This window comes from Saccopteryx bilineata, chromosome 11 (genome assembly GCF_036850765.1).
Source record: "Saccopteryx bilineata isolate mSacBil1 chromosome 11, mSacBil1_pri_phased_curated, whole genome shotgun sequence".
NCBI lineage: Eukaryota > Metazoa > Chordata > Mammalia > Chiroptera > Emballonuridae > Saccopteryx > Saccopteryx bilineata.
The window spans coordinates 5,794,314-5,814,913 of NC_089500.1; the positions used below are offsets into that span (position 1 = coordinate 5,794,314).

General features: G+C 42.7%; 1 protein-coding gene across 5 annotated transcripts in view; it reads left to right on the top strand.

Moving 5' to 3' along the window:
* Nucleotides 1–20,600, top strand: part of RTTN (rotatin) — a 126,984-nt gene that overhangs the window by 84,992 nt on the left and 21,392 nt on the right. For all 5 annotated transcript variants that reach the window (XM_066246635.1, XM_066246636.1, XM_066246637.1 and 2 more), the window contains 7 exons: nt 923–1,014; nt 3,101–3,194; nt 6,997–7,189; nt 8,485–8,575; nt 10,562–10,715; nt 13,729–13,866; nt 17,826–18,043. In XM_066246635.1, coding sequence (XP_066102732.1) covers nt 923–1,014; nt 3,101–3,194; nt 6,997–7,189; nt 8,485–8,575; nt 10,562–10,715; nt 13,729–13,866; nt 17,826–18,043 — 980 coding nt within the window. The remainder of the gene's footprint in view (nt 1–922; nt 1,015–3,100; nt 3,195–6,996; nt 7,190–8,484; nt 8,576–10,561; nt 10,716–13,728; nt 13,867–17,825; nt 18,044–20,600) is intronic.

The following is a 20,600-nucleotide window of genomic DNA, read 5'->3' on the forward strand; positions in this document are numbered from 1 at the left end:
TTTGATAGTCTTGAACTTCAGAAGAGTTCTTCCTACGCAATCAAGAATAAGACCTTTTCACACCAAATTTTCTAATTTGTTTTGCTAATATACCGAAAAGTTATTTGTATTTGGCATATTGCTCATCAAAATTTCTTGCTTGTCATTTCTATTTGTAGATTTTTTTGGATTTTCTAAGTATAAATTCCTAGCACATGTAAATAATAATAATTATGTCTTGTAATAACTTCTAATGATTTAATAGTAAAAATAAGTTGAATTTTAAAATTAATTTTAAAGTAATTTAAAAAACATCTTTACACAATTTTACACTTCCAGAAAAGGTACAAGAATAGTAGAAAGAATTCCCAGATATTAACATTTTATTATATTCACCTCCCGTGCCATGTGTATGTGTATGAATAAAGTTTATATGTATGTATTTTTCTGAGACATTTAAGAGTAAATCGCAGACACGAAGTTTCTTTACCTTGAAATATTTAAGTGCAAATTTCTAATTTACTTTTCTGCTCACTTCTTGGAAGAATTAAGAGGAAAATGGCATTTGGTGACATTTTAAACATTCTAAATAAATAAATGTCTCTGCTAAGAAAGTGGCTCATTTAATTGTTGGGATGTGTTTGGATTTTCTTGGAAAAGGACCCAGGAGGAACTGCTTTAACAAGCTGTGCGATTCTTATGCACATTAAGTTTCGGGGCTGGTGCTCTTGATACAGTGTGTTAGATTAAGTTAAAGCACAGCTGACTAATTGTCACTAAGTTTTCTGTAAAACAAGCTTTATATATGAATTAATTATATGAATAAAATTAGGCAAGCCTCTTTCCTTAGTGCTTGGTTGGTTTCACATAACGACTGCTTTTTCTGCTCATTGTCACCGAACCTAAGAGACTGTTCATGTTGGCACTTGTGCTGTTGTCACAGGTTTGAATGACTCATTCACATTTTGGAGGGCTTCGTCGAGACTGTCCAGTCAAGATCGAGACCCGAGTTCTCTCTCTACCTTGGAAACAATGGTACTTCCAAAATTCCCCAAGTGCTTCCTCGAATTGCTGAAAATACTTGAACTTACATGGAGAGATAAGCGTGGTAGGAAGGGTCAGGTTTGTGTGACTGACTGTGACAGCTGTGGCTTCCTAGAAGTGCTGTCTGAGCAGAACTGGGTCGCCCTTGCTCATGTCACTACACTGAACAGCCTTTCAGATGAGTTGTCAGCCTCTTCCCTGTCTCTTCTGATACAACCAAAACTTCAAAAATGGTTTTCAGTAGTAGTAGAAGAAGAAAACAGATCCCAAATGATTGATACTGTGGATTACCCTGAAATTTTGCTTCAGAACAAGGCAATATGGAGACCTGTTCCGATGATTCCCATGTGGTACTGATGGACACATCTACACACTGCATCAGATAGAAGCTTGTCTTCGAACACTGACACTTACATGTGCATGCCTGCCTTGTTTTCCTCTTTCTTACCACTCACGGGCAGCACTGCTCTAAAATGGCTGATACACGGAGGTATTTCTAAGTAGTAACTGATGCTAGGTTTCATTTGTGTTGCAAGCACACAGAATCATTTATTCTCAACTGGCGAGTCTCACGTTCCATTGCATAGTGCCTTTGGAACAAGTGTTGTAGAACCTGGGAAGGCAAAGACTCGTCACCTCTTCATCCAGGAGCAACACGTATGAGAATAACGCCTGTTACTACACACATGCGTAAGTCACTGCCCAGTTTCTCAAGAGACTGCTACTTTTTGCTACAGTTTTCAGAGTCTTATATTTTTTTGAGACTCAGAAGAGTTGATTTTTAGTGTTAAATTGAACCTGTATTTGGAAAAGTAATTACCCTCATTCCACTAGAGGTTATACTTTTCCTCCCCAGCTAGAAATAGTCTGTATTTTGTTTTCAGTGAAAGAAATAATATGAATGAATACACAAAGGAGTTTGCTTAATTCATAGAAGGGCAGCACTAATATGTGCTTAGAAGTTCACCTGACGGCTCCTGCAATCTGTGCACATTAGGAGGACCTGTCCAGGTGCAGGAATTGCACGCAGTCTCAGAGGAAGTAAATTGGTGCTAAGGAAAGAGAGGGGTCTGACCTCTCTAGATACGGTATTTTCACATAGGAAGTGCTGAACTCATCAGTTTGGGCTTTTTTGATTTTAGAAGGCTATACGATCTTTTCATCTATAACCTGTAGTGAAATGGTATTTGCCTACAGATTTCTGTTAAGTTCAGTGTTTTAAAAACAACGTTGTATTCTGAAACACAGTGTCAGCATATTGCCTACTCTTTTAATGAAATTTTCTTTTTATTTATTTATTTATTTATTTTAATTTTTTATTCATTTTAGAGAGGAGAGGGAGAGACACAGAGAGAGAGAGAGAGAGGAGAGACAGAAAGAGAGAAGGGAGGGAGGAGCTGGAAGCATCAACTCCCATATGTGCCTTGACCAGGCAAGCCCAGGGTTTCGAACCGGCGACCTCAGCATTTCCAGGTCGACGCTTTATCCACTGCACCACCACAGGTCAGGCTATTGCCTACTCTTTTAAACAGAAGAAAACTTTTAATACCTCTTCTTACTTTTTTATTGGCATTACTGAAATTTGTGGGTGTCATTTGAAATTTAAAAAACTCTTTTATTATGAATTAAGAAATCAAGAACTTAATCCAAAGAAAATAAAAACACTATCTCAGAGACATGCACCCTCATGTTCTCTGCAGCCTTTTTTACAATAAGCCAGATATGGTGACAACCTAACTCTCCATCGACGAATGAATGGATAACGAAATTATGGTGCATGCATACTATGGACTCTTACTCAGCTATAAAAAAATGAAATCTTGCCATTTGCAACAACAAGGGTGGACCTCGAGGGTTTTATGCTAAGTGAAATAAGTCAGACAGTAGAAAATGCCATTCAGAAAACTGTAATAACTCTCAGAATAAGGAAATTTTTCCAGTTAAACTAGCAGGTGTGGTTTTGTTATAAAACTTCTGTTTAAAGAAATGTTGTGTATATGTTGTTTGTGTTTCATTTTCCCTTTCATAATGTTTTGGAGTGACTTACGAGTAAAATCATTCTCTTCCTGGCCCCTAGGTGGCGCCTTCCTCAGGAAGTGCGGGACTCTCACCCACTGTACCCTCTGCAACATCACTCCCCGAAGCCTCCCAGGACCAGCCTGTGGACCCAGGTACCCTCTGGGAAGACTTTCTGCTTTCAGAAAGAAAATGACAAGTCTCTCCAGACAGATTATTTTGAAAGTAAATGTCTAGATAAGAACAAAATTAAATAAGCTCCAGAACAAAACATGTCTATGTAAGAACAAAATGAAATGTCATACAACATGATAGAATAAATTAGAATAAATATATCATAAAGTAACAAAATGAATACTTTTAACTAATAAATAGAAACTTGGCATCCAATAAGTAGTCTGATTGCCATGCAGTTCTTTATCAGTTTAGCACAGATAGTTGGGGAGCTAATGGATATTATTTGACTTGATTTTTTCCCCTCCTTTGCAAAAACACTTCCGTGTCCCACAGCAGTCGTCCACTTGAGAGGGAACAGAGTCTGGTCCTGAGTATTTTTCAGAGACTGGGCTTCCATTTCTAAGGCACACAAAATGCATTGAGCCTTCATTTTGTTACAAATGTATGATGAGTAGCCTAGGACTTATTTTTACACTGCATTAGGGACTGCTTCTAACTCCATTATGCTTTCAAATATATATACATGTACATATGCATAGATATTTATACTTAAAACTTACAATTTAGCATTAAGTTTCTAAGCTATAAGGAATATGCTATCTAAAAAGAAGATAATTTTAAACACTGACGTACATGCATCTTCTGCGGAAGAAGATGCTTTCTAAAACTTGAGAAGGACTTGCTTAATTAAGACATGGCTCTGAATTTGTGTTTCACTCTTTGTTTCAAAACTTCTTACACAGGTTCCCATTTTGGCTTTTAGTAGTTTATAGTGTGTTATTGTAGGAAGTACTTACTTGATTTTCTTGAGAACAAAAGGAGCAGATTGTTTCAGTAGCTAAGGATACAGCATGTGAAATGAAATGAAGTTTGCTAACGAAGTTCATGAATATTTGTCTCTGAAAGTATGTGTATTTCTCTTTTTTGAACAGCTTTACTGAGATATAACTCACACACGATACAGTTCACCTGTTTAAGTGTGCAGTTCATTGGTTTGTAGTGTATTCACAGTTGTGCAGCAGAGAAGTTCTGGCTCCATTAGCCGTCACTGCACACCTTCCCCGTCCTCCCCCCAGTCTCCCTAGGCGTAGACACTTTCCCTCTCTGTGGATTTGCCTATTTTGAACATTTCATGTAAATGCAATCATACAGTACGTGGCCTTTTGTGTCTGATGTCTTCCACTATGTGATGTTTCCAAGTGCATCCATGTTGGAGCACGTCAGCACTCCATCCCTTCTGATTTCCAAATGATAATCACTGGGGTGGATTTGCCTGTTACTGACCTGTGCAACAGTTGATGGACAGTTGGTTTTTTTCACTTTTTAGCTATTACGAATTATAATGTTAGAGACATTTATGTACAGATTTTTGTGTGGGCACACAAGGGTGGGCAAAAGTAGGTTTACAGTTATGAGTATGTGAAACAGAGTTTACTCTTCTGTTATTTTTATTTGTTGTATTGTTTGTCTTATTGTTATTTCGTATCCTTACTTATGCTTTATCTTTTAAGTAGGCCAGTAATGTAACCTACTTTTGCCCACCCTGTGCAGCTGTGGGGTGTTTATTTTTTCTTCATTACTCTTGATTTGGATGTATTTCATATTTGAGGATTGTGTTCAGAATGTATATCCAAGCACAGTTTTACTGATTGCCAATCCCTTCAGTGTGTGTTTTTGACCAAAAAGCTTTTTAGCATTAAATCTGCCACGATCTTTGAACGCTGCAGGAAGACATGAAATTTTGGTTGTCAGTGAGCCTTAAGACTAGAAGAGGTTTTGGTGCTATAATGTCTTTCTGAATTCCATCTCCTTAAAACAGTATTAAGGTACAATTATTATTTTTTTTTTAGTGATAATGAGATTTTAGTTCTCTCAGTTGGAGCATTTACAAGGATTTTTTAATAAAGCTGGTTAGTCCTTTTATTTCTTGTTTTGTTGATTCTTGATTTACTTGGGAGTTATCATGTCCCAGTGAACAGAATAACAGGTATTTTTTCTAATATTTTCATTAGGGCTACTTTAGACACCCAACTTCTCATTTCTAAATTTAGTTTCTAACCTTTGTAAAACAAAAACTCTTATAAAAAAAACCATTAACAGGGTCTCTCATGATCTATAAGCCTACATTTGATTAATAAAGTTTAATCATTATGGAATAAAACAGTATCTTTGAGCACGTACGTGTACGTAGCTGGGACAATTCTGCCCAGACTTAATATAAACCTGTGCTGAGTGTGCGGAGTGAGTCTGAGCGTCCTCGGTGCTGTGCTCTTCCGTTGTGTGGGCACTCTGCTCCTCTGTACGCTTGCCCCAGATGGACGTGCTGAAGACGTGCCATACGTATGTTGTGAACAGTATTTCAAATGTTCCCTGAAAACCAATTGAACCATTTCTTATGCTTATTAAACCTAAGTTTAATTTTACCAGTTTTATTTGACTTAAAATATCAAATCTTTCCTGACAACCTACAGCCCTCAAGTGCCCCCCCCCCCACAGGAAGTAATTACAGAGGGAAAGATTGTAAGTGTGCACTGGGGGACGTGGTGGACCCCACCTTAGTCAGATGGTCAAGGTCAGCAGCACCAGTAACAGGACAGACGGAGTCGCGGTTCTCCAACGTGTGTGTGTCCATCTCTTCACGAGGAGACAGCTGCACTGCTGACCTGCAGCACCACTGGCCTGTGTTTGTCACATGGTGTTCATGTCTGAAAGACTAAGCTGGACGGGTGCCCGGGGCAGGACCCAGGGGACGGGACAGCTGCAGGCACAGCCAGTCCTCACCTGGGCCAGACAGGAAAGGCGACTTTTTTCCTTTGCTATAAAGGACATTCATGGGCCAGAAGGTGGACATACACTGCATCTGTGGTACTTTCCTAGCTTTGATAATGCCCTTTGATCATAGAAGACAAATTCCCTGTTTAAGACATCAATTCAGGAATAAGGGGCATTATGTCTGTACTTACAAATAGTCTAAGAAAATAGGTAGGTAGGCACTAGCGAAAATGTGGTAAAATTTTAATATTTAGGGATCAGTGGAGGTATATGGGAATTCTTTGTGCTTTTTGTAAGTCTAACTGTATTTCAAATATAATTTTCTTTAAAGAAGAAGTGAGGAGTAAGGGTTTCGAAGGAGAGTCTGGAGGCAAGTCAGCTTCCTTGTTAGCAGTTCCTGCCGAGTCCCCCGGGAACAGTCGGCGTCCTGACCATCAGCTCTAAAGTCCAGGCTCGCTGGAAACCGTGTGCTTTCTCAAAACTCACACCTGTGTCCATCTGGCTGCACCTGACCTATCCTGGCTGGGTGCGTGTGTTCCTCCCGTCACCCCGTGGCCATGGGGGCCCCCGCCACACTGCCGAGGCTCTGTGTCGTCACGGGCTGTGGCCCCGGACCCCGTGCGATGTGCCCATCACTGTGTGGTGTTTGTCCTGATTATTTTCCTGAAATCCAGAAGTGCTGTGAATTCTGGAACCCCCACCCCCCAGAGTTCAGAAGAAGGAGTGTGTGCCTCTGTCTGCAAGCTGGGGACAGACAGCCATGCTCTGCCCTTCCTTCCTTGGCTCTTGTGCACTCGCCCAAGGCAGACACACACGGTGTATGTGTGTACGTGTGTGTGCACGCATGCGTACTCACACAGTGGAGGTGGCAATGTGTCGAGCACTCGGGTTCCCTGGTCGCCTCTCTCGGGCTTGCTCAGGGACTCCCCTCTGACCATCAGAACTGTGACTCCTGCTCAGAACCACGGGGTAAATGGTGGTGCTCCCTGTGCTTGTTTTCCACCACAGGTCAGCTGGAAGCAGCATCCCCACGGCTTCCTCGTGACTCGTCCCTGTCTGCCCCTCTGCCCAGACGGTGCGCCTTGGTCACCCCGCCCCTTCTCTCAGCGCTATGCAGCCTCGTGGACAGTCTCCTGGTGGTCACTCCTGAAGACACGGCCAGCGCTCTCCGACAGGCTCGGCTCCTGGAGCTGCTCTGCGGGTGAGGACGCTCCCAGGGCGTGAGTGTGCATGTGCTCACATACGTGCGCAGGGCCCGCTGTCAGACATCTTGTCTTGAGCTGAATGTGAGCATGTGTGTGCTCACATGCACGTGCAGGGCCTGTTGTCAGATGTCATGCTTTGGGATGGGTGTGAGCCTGCACGTGTATCACACATGTGTGCAGGGCCCGCTGTCAGATGTCATGCCCTGGGCTGGGTGTGAGCCTGCACGTGCTCACATGTGTGCAGGGCTCACTGTCAGACATCATGCCTTGAGCTGGGTGTGAGCATGCACATGCTCACACACTGTGTTCAGGGCCCGCTCTCAGACTTCTGGGTTTTGCCAGAATTGTCTTGACAGCTTCTAGATCTATTAAAGCACTTGTATGTTTGTTACATTGACTGTTAAGTTCCTTGCCCCTTAAAAAAACCCTGATTATCTAAAATTCAGAGGTTTAGAACCTGCTTTGTGCTCCATCACACTCACACTCAAGAAATAACTAGTCCTCTTGGTCATTCTAATTGCAAGAGAAGGAGTCTGGGCATTTAGCTCCCTAGGGATCATATCAGAATAATGTCCATAGGTTGAAAAATTATTTTTAGCCCTGGCTGGGTAGCCTCATTAGTTGAAGTATTGTCCAGATAATGCCAAGGTTGTGGGTTCCATCTCTGGTCAGGGCTCATAGAAGAACCAACCAATGAATGCATGAATGAGTGGAACAACAAATCATGTTCCTCTCTAAAATCAACCAGTAAGATAAAAAAACAAATCATTTAAAAATTTATTTGAAGTTACTTAGTTATGGGAGACAGCTGTTTTTTTAGAAAGTATTCTCATAAACTTTAGGGAAATCATGATTTGGGTCTTTCATTTAAATTAGCTTCTGACATAACATTTTCTGATTTTCTTGTTGGTTATGTGGTATCGTAACAAAAGCCTGAGATACTGGATTCAGTACAACGTGAGGTCTAATTAGTAGTCCTTCCCTCACAGTACCGTACTTTGGGAAAGTTACTCTAATCTCTGGGGCTAATGTGAGGATTAAAAGGGATGCTTTTAATCAGGTTATTTATTAGAGGTTTTTCTTTGGAATTCCTTGCTTCCCACATTTATTTGATGAGATCATTTCCTGTGTTCTGAAATACCTTTTTATAAACATTTATCGACTTTTTAATAAAAATTCTTTCTCTTAAATTCTATTCAAGGTGACATTCACACTTTAAATTCTGGCTTATTAATTTTTAATTAGAAGCCTACTGATCACCTGAAGGGCTTTCTCTCTGTGTCCTTGGCAGTATTGCGGACGCCAGCCTCATCGAGACATATGTCCAGGAGCTCAGGGCCCCTCTGCCTTCGTCACCCCCCGCGGAGCACACGCAGGCACAGGTGAGCATCTGGGTCTCTCTCCGGCACTGTGCCTTTGCGTCTGTCTGCTTCCCGTGCTAGAAATGTAAGCTCTGCTGAGGGTGTACTCCCCTCAGAGGAGGGGCGAGATCTTCGGTCATCGTGGTGTGGCGAGGGTCTGTGCAGGAGGCTACTTAACGTTGTAACCGGAGACATGGATGGCAGAAGAGAGCAGGGAGGTTGGAGACCTAGAGTCTCCTCCCGACTCTGTCGTTAGCTGTCAGTGTTTACCCAGGGTCGGGGCGTCCTGGAGCACTGTATTACAGATGGGATGTTGTATCCCCCCCCTTTTGTGATTTTAGGTTATTTCTGTCATTTTCACCCAAATTAGCATTGTTAAAAGTTCTTTGTCTTTCCCAAACCCAGTCTATAAAAATACATTAATTATTTGCAAGCTCTTGCCTATCACTAGTCTGTATGTAAGGATGCTTAAGGGTTCTTGCGTAGTTGTTGCGTAATAGAAATGTTGCCCCAAAATCACATTGTAAGATGGGCTACAAGCTTTGTGTGGGGTAAAGTTAAAGGTGGATGAGACCAGTCTCTCTTGCTTTGTGATGTCTTCTCTGAGCTCCCCAAGGAAGGCAGACCCCCATTACAAGGGTGAGTCACTGTCACGGTGTCTTCTAACACCGTCCTGTGCAGTGTATCCTCTGTCAGTATGCTTGTCTGAGTAGTGGCTGTCCCCCAGTGTTCTGTCTGTCCAGCCGTCAAGTCCTTATCAAGGCCTGCCATACACCATGACGTTCCTTCAGCGAATAAAACAGAGATCAGAAGCAAACCTGTATGTGCCTGATGACATCATAGGTAGACATCTAAGAAGAAAAACTATAGCAGGGACTAGGAAGTGATGTCATACTTGGGAGGGTTGGGACTGTCCACATAAGTTGTCAGGGAGGCCTCTCAGACAGTGACCTGTGACCTAAGTGGGGAGCTCGTCCTGTGGGACACAGCAGGGTTCCTTGGATGGGTGTGTGTGGCCTTGCCGAGAACCAGCGAGGCCAGTGTGGCAGGTGCAGGACCCTGAGTTAGATGAGGTCAGGGTGCGGTGCGCCAGGACGCAGGACCTGGCCTCTGGGTGTGCCCTCAGATCCACAGTGTGGGCAGTGTGGGCACAGCGCCGGGCCCGGCAGGTGCATTCAGTACTCGCAGTGTGGATGAGTAATTTGAGTAATTACAGTAATAAATTTGGGGTCAGGAAGGCTTCGGAATATCTCTCTAATTGATTTGTGTGGAATGTCTCATTTCCTAGGGATAATGGACAAATGAGACGTCACAGCTTAATAATTTTTACATACCTAGGGAATTCTTTCTCCAAAAAGTACTTAGGTCAGTTAATACTTCTTACAATATCGCAAGCAATATTCTAGAGATGGTTTTATTTGTAATGTTGGGGAAGATTGAGCTTTTCTTTCATAATTAAGAGAAGTATTTTTATGCTGAAAGTTGAGGGCTAACAGAATGATTTGCATTTTATTGGTAGCACTCATTAGGCTATTAGGGTACCTCCTCTTCAATTGTGCACTTTGAAGAGTGTTTTATAATTTTTCTTTCTTCCTTTACTAAAATTACAGGCGTGTGGCATTGGAATGCCCTTTTCTGCTTCTCCCAGAATATTGATTCCACAGTTTAGCTACTTGAAAAATTATATTTATAAGCCTTTTGTAGGCTTTCTTTCTCTAAATGGAATTCAGTAGTAGCCTTTATAAATATTGCTTTGTTTGGTATTATTGTATTTGATGGTGTTAATGTGGCCATTAATGATATACTTATGAGAAAAAGAATGCTTTGCCTGCTATATATTCATTTAAGGTCTTTGAAAATGATGATTAGTACTTTATTAGTTTTTTTTATTACCTTATTTACAAAGACATGACTGATACACAGAAAAGTAAAGGACTTGGTCACTGTGAGGGACTTTACCTGGGGCGTGCTTGCTTTGCCTCATCTGCTCTGTTCTGTGGCTGACAGGTGTTCTTTCTCCTCGAGTACCTGTCCGTGCTGTCCCGGCTTCTGCAGTCGTGTCTGTCGCTAGAGCCTGAGCTCATGACTCAGGACGCGCTGCTGAGACCTCTCGTCACGAACATCATCCGTGTTCTCACCATATGCACCGAAGATCTACTGGGTAAGCTTTTGTTTTTCAGTTTAGGATGGAGATAAGGAATATTGAAGGAAACACAACCTTACTCAGCACCAAGTATCCACTTCAGGGTTGCGTCTTAGGTCAGCCTGTGCCTGTGCTTGGGCGGTTCCAGACTGTGTTGTGTTGTGTGGGTGTGGTCGGGGGTGCTGGAGCCCATCGGAGGCAAGTCCGTTCAGGTGAGGGTGCAGTGCAATTCTACCTGGGATGTGAGAAAGTTACTGGGAGCTTTAGGTGTGAATTATTCTCTTCCGCTATGGCCAAGGCCAGATGATCAATTAATAACTTGTCTGCAATAGTAAGTACAAGCAAGTCTAGCATATGATATCAGAAACTTCCTGTGGTCTGAAATGACTGAGAAATGAACTGGTGAAAAGTGGAATATGGTACTTAGTAGTAGACAAATAGGATCTTTATCAAAATTAACATATGGCAGTTATCTAATATAGTTTATAATGAGGTGATTGATCATTTGGCAATTCTCTTTGCCTATCGCAGGGGTCGGGAACCTATGGCTTGCGAGCCAGATGTGACTCTTTTGATGGCTGCATCTGGCTCACAGACAAATCTTTAATAAAAAATGTAATGTTAAAAATATAGAACATTCTCATGTATTACAATCCATTCCTTTCCTACCACTCATGTTCATGGTTGCAGGTGGCTGGAGCCAATCACAGCTGTCCTCCGGGACAACACCAAATTTTTATTGGATAATGTGTAAGGAACACAGGTGGTTGTATGGCTCTCACAGAATTACATTTTAAAATATGTGGCGTTCATGGCTCTCTTAGTCAAAAAGATTCCTGACCCTTGGCCTATCGGTTCATTCCGTCTAGTCCTTTGACTTTTAGGGGTTGGCCTGGTTTTACGTCTGGGGAGTGAAATGTTTCAGGATGCTCCACCCAGCCGGTCCTAACTATGTCGTCAGTGTCAAAAGTTACTCCAATGCCAGAGGCGCAGTGCCTCCTTATCTGGAAATTTTACAAGTGGCAGTGATGTCCTAACTCAGTGAATTAGGTTAGACCAGTGGTAGTCAACCTGGTCCCTACAGCCCACTAGTGGGCATTCCAGCTTTCATGGTGGGTGGTAGTGGAGCAACCAAAGTATAAATGAAAAGACAGATTTAACTATAGTAAGTTGTTTTATAAAGATTTATTCTGCCAAACTTAGTGAAAATCTGACATAAAGTACTTGGTAAGTAATTATTATTATATGTTTTAACTTGCTGTAACTCTGCTTTATAAATTTTATAAAGTAAAGTGATTTCCCTACTTTATAAATCGCCATTACTGTGGAACCGGTGGGCGGTTAGAAAATTTTACTACTAACAGAGATACAAAAGTGAACGGTAGATATAAAAGGTTGACTACCCCTGGGTTAGACCATGCCCTATGCCCCCCCCCAAGGAGCAAAATGAATTCTTGGAGCAAAGGGGCAGGGGGAGTTCTAGCTGTAAAATGGTGTGGCCTCCAAAGCTCGCTCTACCCAGTCAAGTCTTACTCCCTAATCTTTAACTCTCCCATTGGGTTTTCCTGAGTGTCAGTCACTTGAGAGGCATCCGCATGGAGCGCGTGGGAGATACGCACGAAGGTGCAAGGTCAGTGTAGGAAGTGAGGCTCTGCGTGAGGAACTGTCCAGTGCTTGACCCCAGCGTCACACAGCAAGAGCGGCCCGTGCATCTGGGGTGCTACCTGCTGCCCGGTGGGTGTTTTCATTGATTCTGCTGCTTTTGTGTGTGACTTGGGCTTTGAGAATTAAATAAAAATAGTATATATGTTATGATTTAATTATAGAGAAGAAGTATTTAACCCATCATTAATTATGTCAAGTGCTGAAAAGAAAAAGGTCAGTGATATCTGGATGTATTTCTAGAAAGTGGTTAAGAAGTTACTTTCCCATACCTAACAAAAGTTAAAAATTTACTAAAGTATATTTTAAGAAATTAAAATTTTTTTTTGAAAAAAAAGTTTTGAACAATTTTATAAAAATTGATATTTCTAGTATATATATGATTTGCAACTTTCATATGAAACTTGATACACTTTAATATATGAATAAATTATACTAAATTTGCTCAACAACCACAGTTATAAAGTTAAATGTTAATGGATTGTTAATTTAACTTCCACTTAAATATTTTATTTGGCCCCCTTAAGCCTGTATTGAATAAAAGCAGTAAGCTACCTACTTACTCTTTTTATGTGTAAAGTACACAGATGTATGATAGTACATCAACAGGTGTAACATCTGTGGAATTCATAGCTCCTGGGGCTGCTGCTGAGGGAACATATGTCTACAAGGCTCCTGTGAGCTGTAGTGTTGTAAGGTGGAGAAGCCCCAGGCTGCTACCCAGCCTCACCGGGAGGTGTTGGGTCCAGAGCCCTCCGTTCGCGTAGCCATGGAGCTGGGCAGAGCAGCAGAGATGCTGGGTTATGGGCGCAGAGGTGCCAGGTGGAGAGAAGGGAGAAGCCGTCCCCACCCCAGAAGGTGGACTGGGATGACTCCAGCCGTAGGCAGCACTGCAGATCCTCTTCTATGTCACAGTTTTCCGGGGGTGGGCGATGCACTTCTGGCTCTTCTCAGAAACTCTCTTCTTCCAAGTCATGACCTGGTCCATTGTCTGCTGTCACCCGTACACATGGCTGCCAGAGGGGAGAGGGAAACGGGGTGCCTCTACCTCTATAGAAGTAACACAGTGTACCCAACAAGTGCTTCTGGGCTTGCGGCTCAATGTCTAGTCTGTCACATTTCGTGTCGCTGAGTGTGCTTTCCTAAGAGGAGCCGTGTGAGTGTGTATCTGTCTGTAGGAAGGTGGAGGAGAGACCTATTTAAGAAGCAAGGCAAAAGAGGAATTAATCGAAGGCAATTCATGCTGACTTACATTTTTCTCCACTTGACAAGTACATCTTATTTTAAGCGTAATGAAGTGTCTGCTGAGATTTGTGTTTTAAAAGGTTCCTTGCATTAATAGCTTGCCATGTTTTGATTCACTTGATAGATGTGGAGTTGGTATCGGCATTTTATCAGACATGGACGCATTTATTCAACCTCCTGACCACGCTCCTGAGGAAAGCCGGGGCCGCCTCGTTCCCGCTGGTCACCTCGGGTCTGGCCGCGCACTGGGCGGCAATGGTTGGTAAGGATGCTCTCAGCGGCAAGGGCTCTTCTGCTGGTGACAATGAAGACAGTCATTCCTTACAGTGTTATATACATGTATTCCCTAAGATTGGAAATTATGGCATGCCATATGGAAGAGAAGCTAGGTACTTGCTTCAAGAACTCTTGCGGAGCCTAAAAAGTGTTATTTCTGAAAAATTGAAACACATTTCAGGTACCTTGAAAACAGGTGAGAAAAGCTGGCAGCATCAGGAAGACACAGGTGACATGGTTACAGAGCAGGGCGATGCTCACTCTTGGGCTGACGTGGAAGCCGGCTCTCCTCACACGCGTGCACTCACTGGAGGTGGGTTCATCTGCACATGTGCCCTGTGGACACGGCCGCGTGGACAGTGACAGAGCGGTGTCTTGTCTGTAGCACAGAAAGGTCAAGCATATAGTGTAGTTAATTAAGTTTATAAGATTTTACTGTAAAATAGTAAACAAATGATTATTTTCTAAGTAACGACTCTCATCTTTTATAAAGCTTTTTCTAAATTTGAGCATAACAAGAAGCCTTTTTACATAAATGTTTTTAAGTAACATCTGTGTTACTTTTTAAAGTTTCTAAGCTATCACTAAATTAGTTGACTTTATTTTTCTCTGCTGTATTTTACCATTTGGCCATTTTGTAATGTGTAATGTTTAATGCCTGTTGGAAGCAGAGAGTAGTCCTGAGGTGAGGTCTGTGGGGATGTGCATGCCCAACAAGGAACGGGACCGTTGGGTACCCAGGTTGAGGAGTTCTGCATTCACCCCGAGGGAAGAGGACGCATCTAGAGATCATTATTTTGTTAGAAGAGATGAAAACAAACCTGAGAGAGATTGATTGAGACTGAGATTTTCCTCCTGCGTCTGCGGTGTTTACCACCTGAATCGCTAAGGATGTGAAGGAAGAGGTGTGGCGGGACTTGCGGGCATGACGTCATGGGGCCAGCGAGGCCCATCAGCGGGTGGGCAGACACGGTTTCACTGGAACGTCATTCCCTGCCCAGTACTGCTCTGTGCTCGGTGGTGGGCTTGGGTGGCTACGACAAAGGCCTGTGACCCACAAAGCTGAAAGCAGCCTCCTCCTCAGGGCCTCTGCCCCTGGTGTCAGCCCACTGACCTGACACTGTTTCCCTAGTGATAAAATAAATACAGAGGAATTTCAGAATCTTTCTATGAAGCACACAGTTTTAGATAACCATGCTGCTAATAAAAAATAACCTACTACATGAACAGTTAGCTTTGATAAAAGTGCTGTTGATGAAAACATAACTAACACAAATAACCATCGGTGCCCCTGCCATGGATTTATTTGTTTTTGTTTTCTGTCCCATGTACGCATGCACATTTAAATGTCTGTGGTCACTCTGTCACTTAATAGTGTCTATCACAATCTTTGCTCAAATTTTACTGATATTAAAATTGGGACTTGGACATGAGCTGCAAAGTATAGAATTGTGACAACAATTCCAGTGCCATGCGGACCTTGCCTGGATGTGGACTTTTCCTGGACTCCTGCTCCTCGTGACAGTTCCTAACAGACTGAACTAGGGTTGGGTTGCATTTTTCAGGGATTTGGCGTGATGTTGGGGCCAACTTGGACTTGGTGAACATGTTAAGGACATTACTCTTTTATGGATTCTTGCTGTATTGGCCAAGAGTTTGCTTTAAGGCTTTAATCACTGTAAAAAAAAAAAAATACATGACTGGATAAAGAAGATGTGGCACAGATACACTATGGTATACTACTCAGCCATAAGAGATGATGACATCGGATCACTTACGGCAAAATGGTGGGATCTTGATAACATTATACGGAGTGAAATAAGTAAATCAGAAAAAAACGAGATCTGCAGGATTCCATACATTGGTGGGACATAAAAACGAGACTAAGAGACATGGACAAGAATGTGGGGGTTACGGGGAGCGGGGGAGCGGTACAAAGAAAACTAGATAGAAGGTGACGGAGGACAATCTCTCTTTGGGTGATGGGTATGCAACAGAGTTGAATGACAAGATAACCTGGACATGTTTTCTTTGAATATATGTACCCTGATATATTGATGTCACCCCATCAAAATAAAAATTTATTTATTAAAAAAAAAAACAACAAAACATCACTTATATAAACATAATTCTCATGAAACCCCAGTCTGACTAAATGATTTTCCTATTACTTAAGAACATAAGAATTTCTATAACCTAAATAGAGATAGAAATTCTCACAGTTATAACTCTTACACAAGTATGGATCCAAAATAATATAAAAATAAAACAATTATAAACCAATGCTGTCAAATTAATACAATAAATGTAATGGAGCCAGTATTCTTCTGATGAATCAGTGCTCGTACCAGGAAACTCTAATAACGGCTGGTCCTTGTCAGTTCTTGTGGCTGGTCAGCTTGTCTCTCCCCTGCTGTGTTTGCAGGTCTCTTCATCACACTCGATTTTGGTGAGTGACCGTGAGACCTTTGTCCTGCCGTGCCCACACTGCGTGCTGAAACTTATTTTAAGTACTGTTTGCCATCAACCTGTTTGAAGGCAGAAACACAATCACACTTATAAGTGGCGATCTAGATAATTCAGAGTATAGGTACATTAACTTTTAACTTTTTTTTAGATTAACACCAAAATAAAAATCAGTATTTTTTCTGATGTATCACCTCAGACAAGGGGGACACAAAAGAAGAAATAAACAAATGGGACTACTTTTAATTAAAAAGTGTTTGCACAGCAAAGGAAACCATAGCAAAATGAAAAGACAACCCACTGAATGGGAGAACATATTCGCCAATAAGTCTAGTAAGGGCTTGGCCCTTTGAGTAGTACGAATGTTCATGTACGTCCTTATGCCTCCTGACCATCCAGGCCATTTGTTTTTTGAATGAAATTCAAAAAATTTCATTTTTTTGAAAAATAAAATCTCACTCCCAGGGGTCAGTGACCATGAAAAAAACTCACTACTCAAAGGGTTAACATCCCAAGGAACTTATAAAACTCAACACCAAGAAAACAAGAAATGGGCCAAGGACCTAAATAGACTCCTCTCCAAAGAAGACATACGTGTGGCCAATAGACACATGAAAAGATGCTCTATGTCACTCATCATCAGAGAGCTGCAGAGTAAAACCACAATGAGGGAGCACCTCACACCTCTCACAATGGCTATTACCAATCGAACAACAAACAAGTGCAGGCAAGGAGGTGGAGAAAAGGGAGCTCTCATACATCCTGGTGGGAATGCAGACTGACGCAACCACTGTGGAGAAGAGCATGGAGTTACCTCAAAGAACTAAAAATGGAACTGCCTTATGCCCCAGCTATCCCACTTCTGGGAAAATAACCAAAGAAACCTGAAACACCAATTGGAAAGAATTCATGCACCCCCATGTTCACTGCAGCATTATTTACAAGAGCCAAGGTTTGGAAGCAGCCCAGGTGCCCATCAGTAGATGAGTGGATAAAAGAGCTATGGTCCATTTACACAGTGGAATAGTACTCAGCCATAAAAATGAAGGAAATCTTGCCTTTTGCAACAGCATGGATGGACCCGGAGAGTATTATGCTCAGTGAAGTAAGCTAGGCAGAGAGAGATAAGCATTACATCATTTTATTCCTTTGTGGAATTTAATGGAGAAAAAATGTTAAGAACTCTAGAAACTTTGGATCCCAGTGGATTTCAGAGGGATTAGTGGTCATCTATACATAATTCTCTTATTTGGGTCTTAGCGGATATCATGTACGTGTACTTTTGTAGACACGCAGAGTCATTCATATAATAAAAGAACCCGTATAAAAAGGGTGAAATGAAAATAGATGGCTCTATTCAGTATGTTGTCTCAGTACTGTTTAAATGACTTCTAAACATGAGAGTCATTCCTGGGGCAGCTGAACTCTGAATGGCTCTGCCTCATCAAGAATTGCTCATGGACGCATCCTCTCTTCTAGATACGTTCTGCGGGTGTGTGGGTGTGTCTGCCGCCTGTCCGCCCCTCTGCATGGCCAGCCTGCAGTTCCTGTCTGTTCTCTTGACTGAAGAAGCAAAGAGGCATCTTCGGGATAAGGAGAAAACAAGCTTGTGTCACAGTCCAGTGGTGGCCTCGCTTCTTGATGGGACTCAGGGAAACCAGAAGTCTCTGGAGCAGCTTAACGAAGCCATTATTCAGGTACGTGATTTCCTGATTTTTTAAAAAAAAAACCTTTACTTTTGGTCTTTGTCTTGTAAAAATCTTTTTCAATCATTTAAATTAAAATATAAGTAATACTCATTGTGACCATTTAAATAATAGAAGAGTGTTTAAAGTTAAATTGGCCATTCCCTACCTAGTTCTACCCTCTGCTGTTGACCAGACTATGATGTGAAAATTCAAAATGAAATATTCATAATCTGAGTCCAGCAGCTTATCAAAATGTCATGTGAGTAACTGTGTGTATTTCAGGAATGAAGGTATAATTCACCATTTGTTGCCATTTTAAAGTCAGGTTATATCTTTGAAAACTTTCACCTAAGTGACATTCGATTGCTGTAAATGAACTACTCTATCTAAGGTGGTTCTGTTATAGAGGTAGGCAGACCCGGCTGTCACGGTTGTGAGATAATTCCCCCTTTCCGAGCTTCGATGCCCATTGTATCTCTGATTTGCTTTTTGCAATGCTAACATATGAACCAAGATTTTTGTTCCATCAAAAATATTCTAAAATCGCGAAGAAGTACTGTTGTTGTTATAATAGATCAGCAGTGAAAACAGCCAGTTTTTTGTAAGTTGCATGGTTGTTTTTGCAATTGGGAGTTATAGTGGCTTTTCCAGGTTCAGGGTCCTCCTCTGCAGGGACTGCATGCTTACTCTGTCTCCTCACTGAGAGAGGAGCTGGCAGCTTGCATGCGGGGGACTGGCTTGTGCCCCCAGCCAGCAGGACATGTGCCTTGTGCGACGACGCGTCCCAGTCCTTTCTCTGCCTGGCACCTGGGGACTGCTGCCCATTCTGCCTGCAAGAGTTGTGCGTGGACAGGTCTGTGGTTGACCACGTGTGCATTGCGCACAGCGGCCTTGACTTGGACGGAACGCAGACGGGCTGACAGAGGCCCGGGCAGTGCTGAGGAAGGTTGCAGGGCTCCTCACGGATTGTCCCTCTTGCCCAGCAACTGGAGTTGCCGCTGAGGCCCCGATGGGGTCCCCAGCGTGTTCTCCTCCCTCTCCCCTGCAGCTCCTTCAGACACTGGGTCTCCAGGGGACACGTCCTCAAAGCGTTTCTCAGCGTCCCTTCTTGGGGGCACAGTTCCCTGTAGCTACCACCAACCCATTCCACTCTGCTTTTCTTAATTTAAAACTAAACTGGACACTGTTCCACTGATCCCCTTCACCTTCAGAACAGCACGCTTTGTTCCCACCCATGGTTAATTAAGTCCTGTTTTGCACTTGAAAGAATATAATAAGCAGGAAAACTCAGGCCTGCACCTGGACACAGCCCCCAGCTCACCCTGAGAGCGAGTGATCATTTCTGCATGTTGGCTCCGGAGGAGTGCTCGTCTGCTGGGGACGGGCCACTCAGTGACACACTTTCTCTTCGGGTGAAGTGGCTGGAGCCTCGCTCAGCCGGGCAGGTGCTGGCCCTTCCACGGCCTAGGCTGGCGCGCATCGAGCCCTGAGCCTTGAGTGACTGCCGCCGAGACTGCTCCTGCCACCGGTCCTCCTGGGCCGGGGGACTTGGTGTCCCAGCTGTGTTCTCCTGTTTGTCGGGGTGCCACGTGTCAAGCAGCTGAGGTTAGACTTGTGATAACATGGATCTGTGTAGGCACGATGGGCACACTAAACTCGTGTGTGCGTGGGGAAACTGGCCCAGGGTGTGCCCTTCTTCTCTGTGATGTGTCCACTAGTATGAAAGTTGTCACCTTTAGCGGTTACCTTTTTGGTCAAGGAGGTGGAGGCCGAGGGAAATGAGCCACAGGGTATCTCAGTGACTTTCCTAATGACTAGCTAATTTTCCCCTCCATTTCTTCCAAATTATAAAATATGTAAAGTATTCTGTGTGGATATAGATATAGTAACCAGTTATTTAAACTGTGTTGCCAAATAACTCATACTCTTGTTCACACAAATAGTGGTGTGTGACGTGTGACACTTGTTAGATGGGCACAGGCAGGTTTAAGATGAAGTAAGGGAAGGAAGTGGACCAGTAACATCTGGTTGAGAACAGTGTGCCTGACGGGAGATGGGACGACAATGATTTTGGCTCTGCTATAGATAAAGATACGTGAATTAAAATATTACTAGATGATATTAGACAGTGACACATCATAATAATGTTTCCTGATATACGGCCGTGTGAAGTATGACTTGCGGCAGGTCTTACATGAAGCAAGGGAAACTCCAGTCTTTAAATTCTCAAAGGAATCACATTCTAAAATGGATGTCCTTCGAAGGTGTATTTAACTTCTTTGTAAAACTGGACTAGAAACATTAGATGTGTGACCTGCTGCATCCCACTTAACCTCTTCTGATCTATTCTTCAAATGCAAAATGAGGGACCATGTTACCTTATTGCTAAGTGTCAGCTGGCTCTGGAGTTTTCATCCTTAGGTACACCTTACTTACATACCACACCTTACATACCGCAGCCTCAGTTACAATGTCTTGGCAGGGAGTTCCTTAAATGGCTGCTCTACAGCAGTGCATACAAGGTAAGGGATACATGTTGAAAGATTGCTTTTGATACTTATGTCTT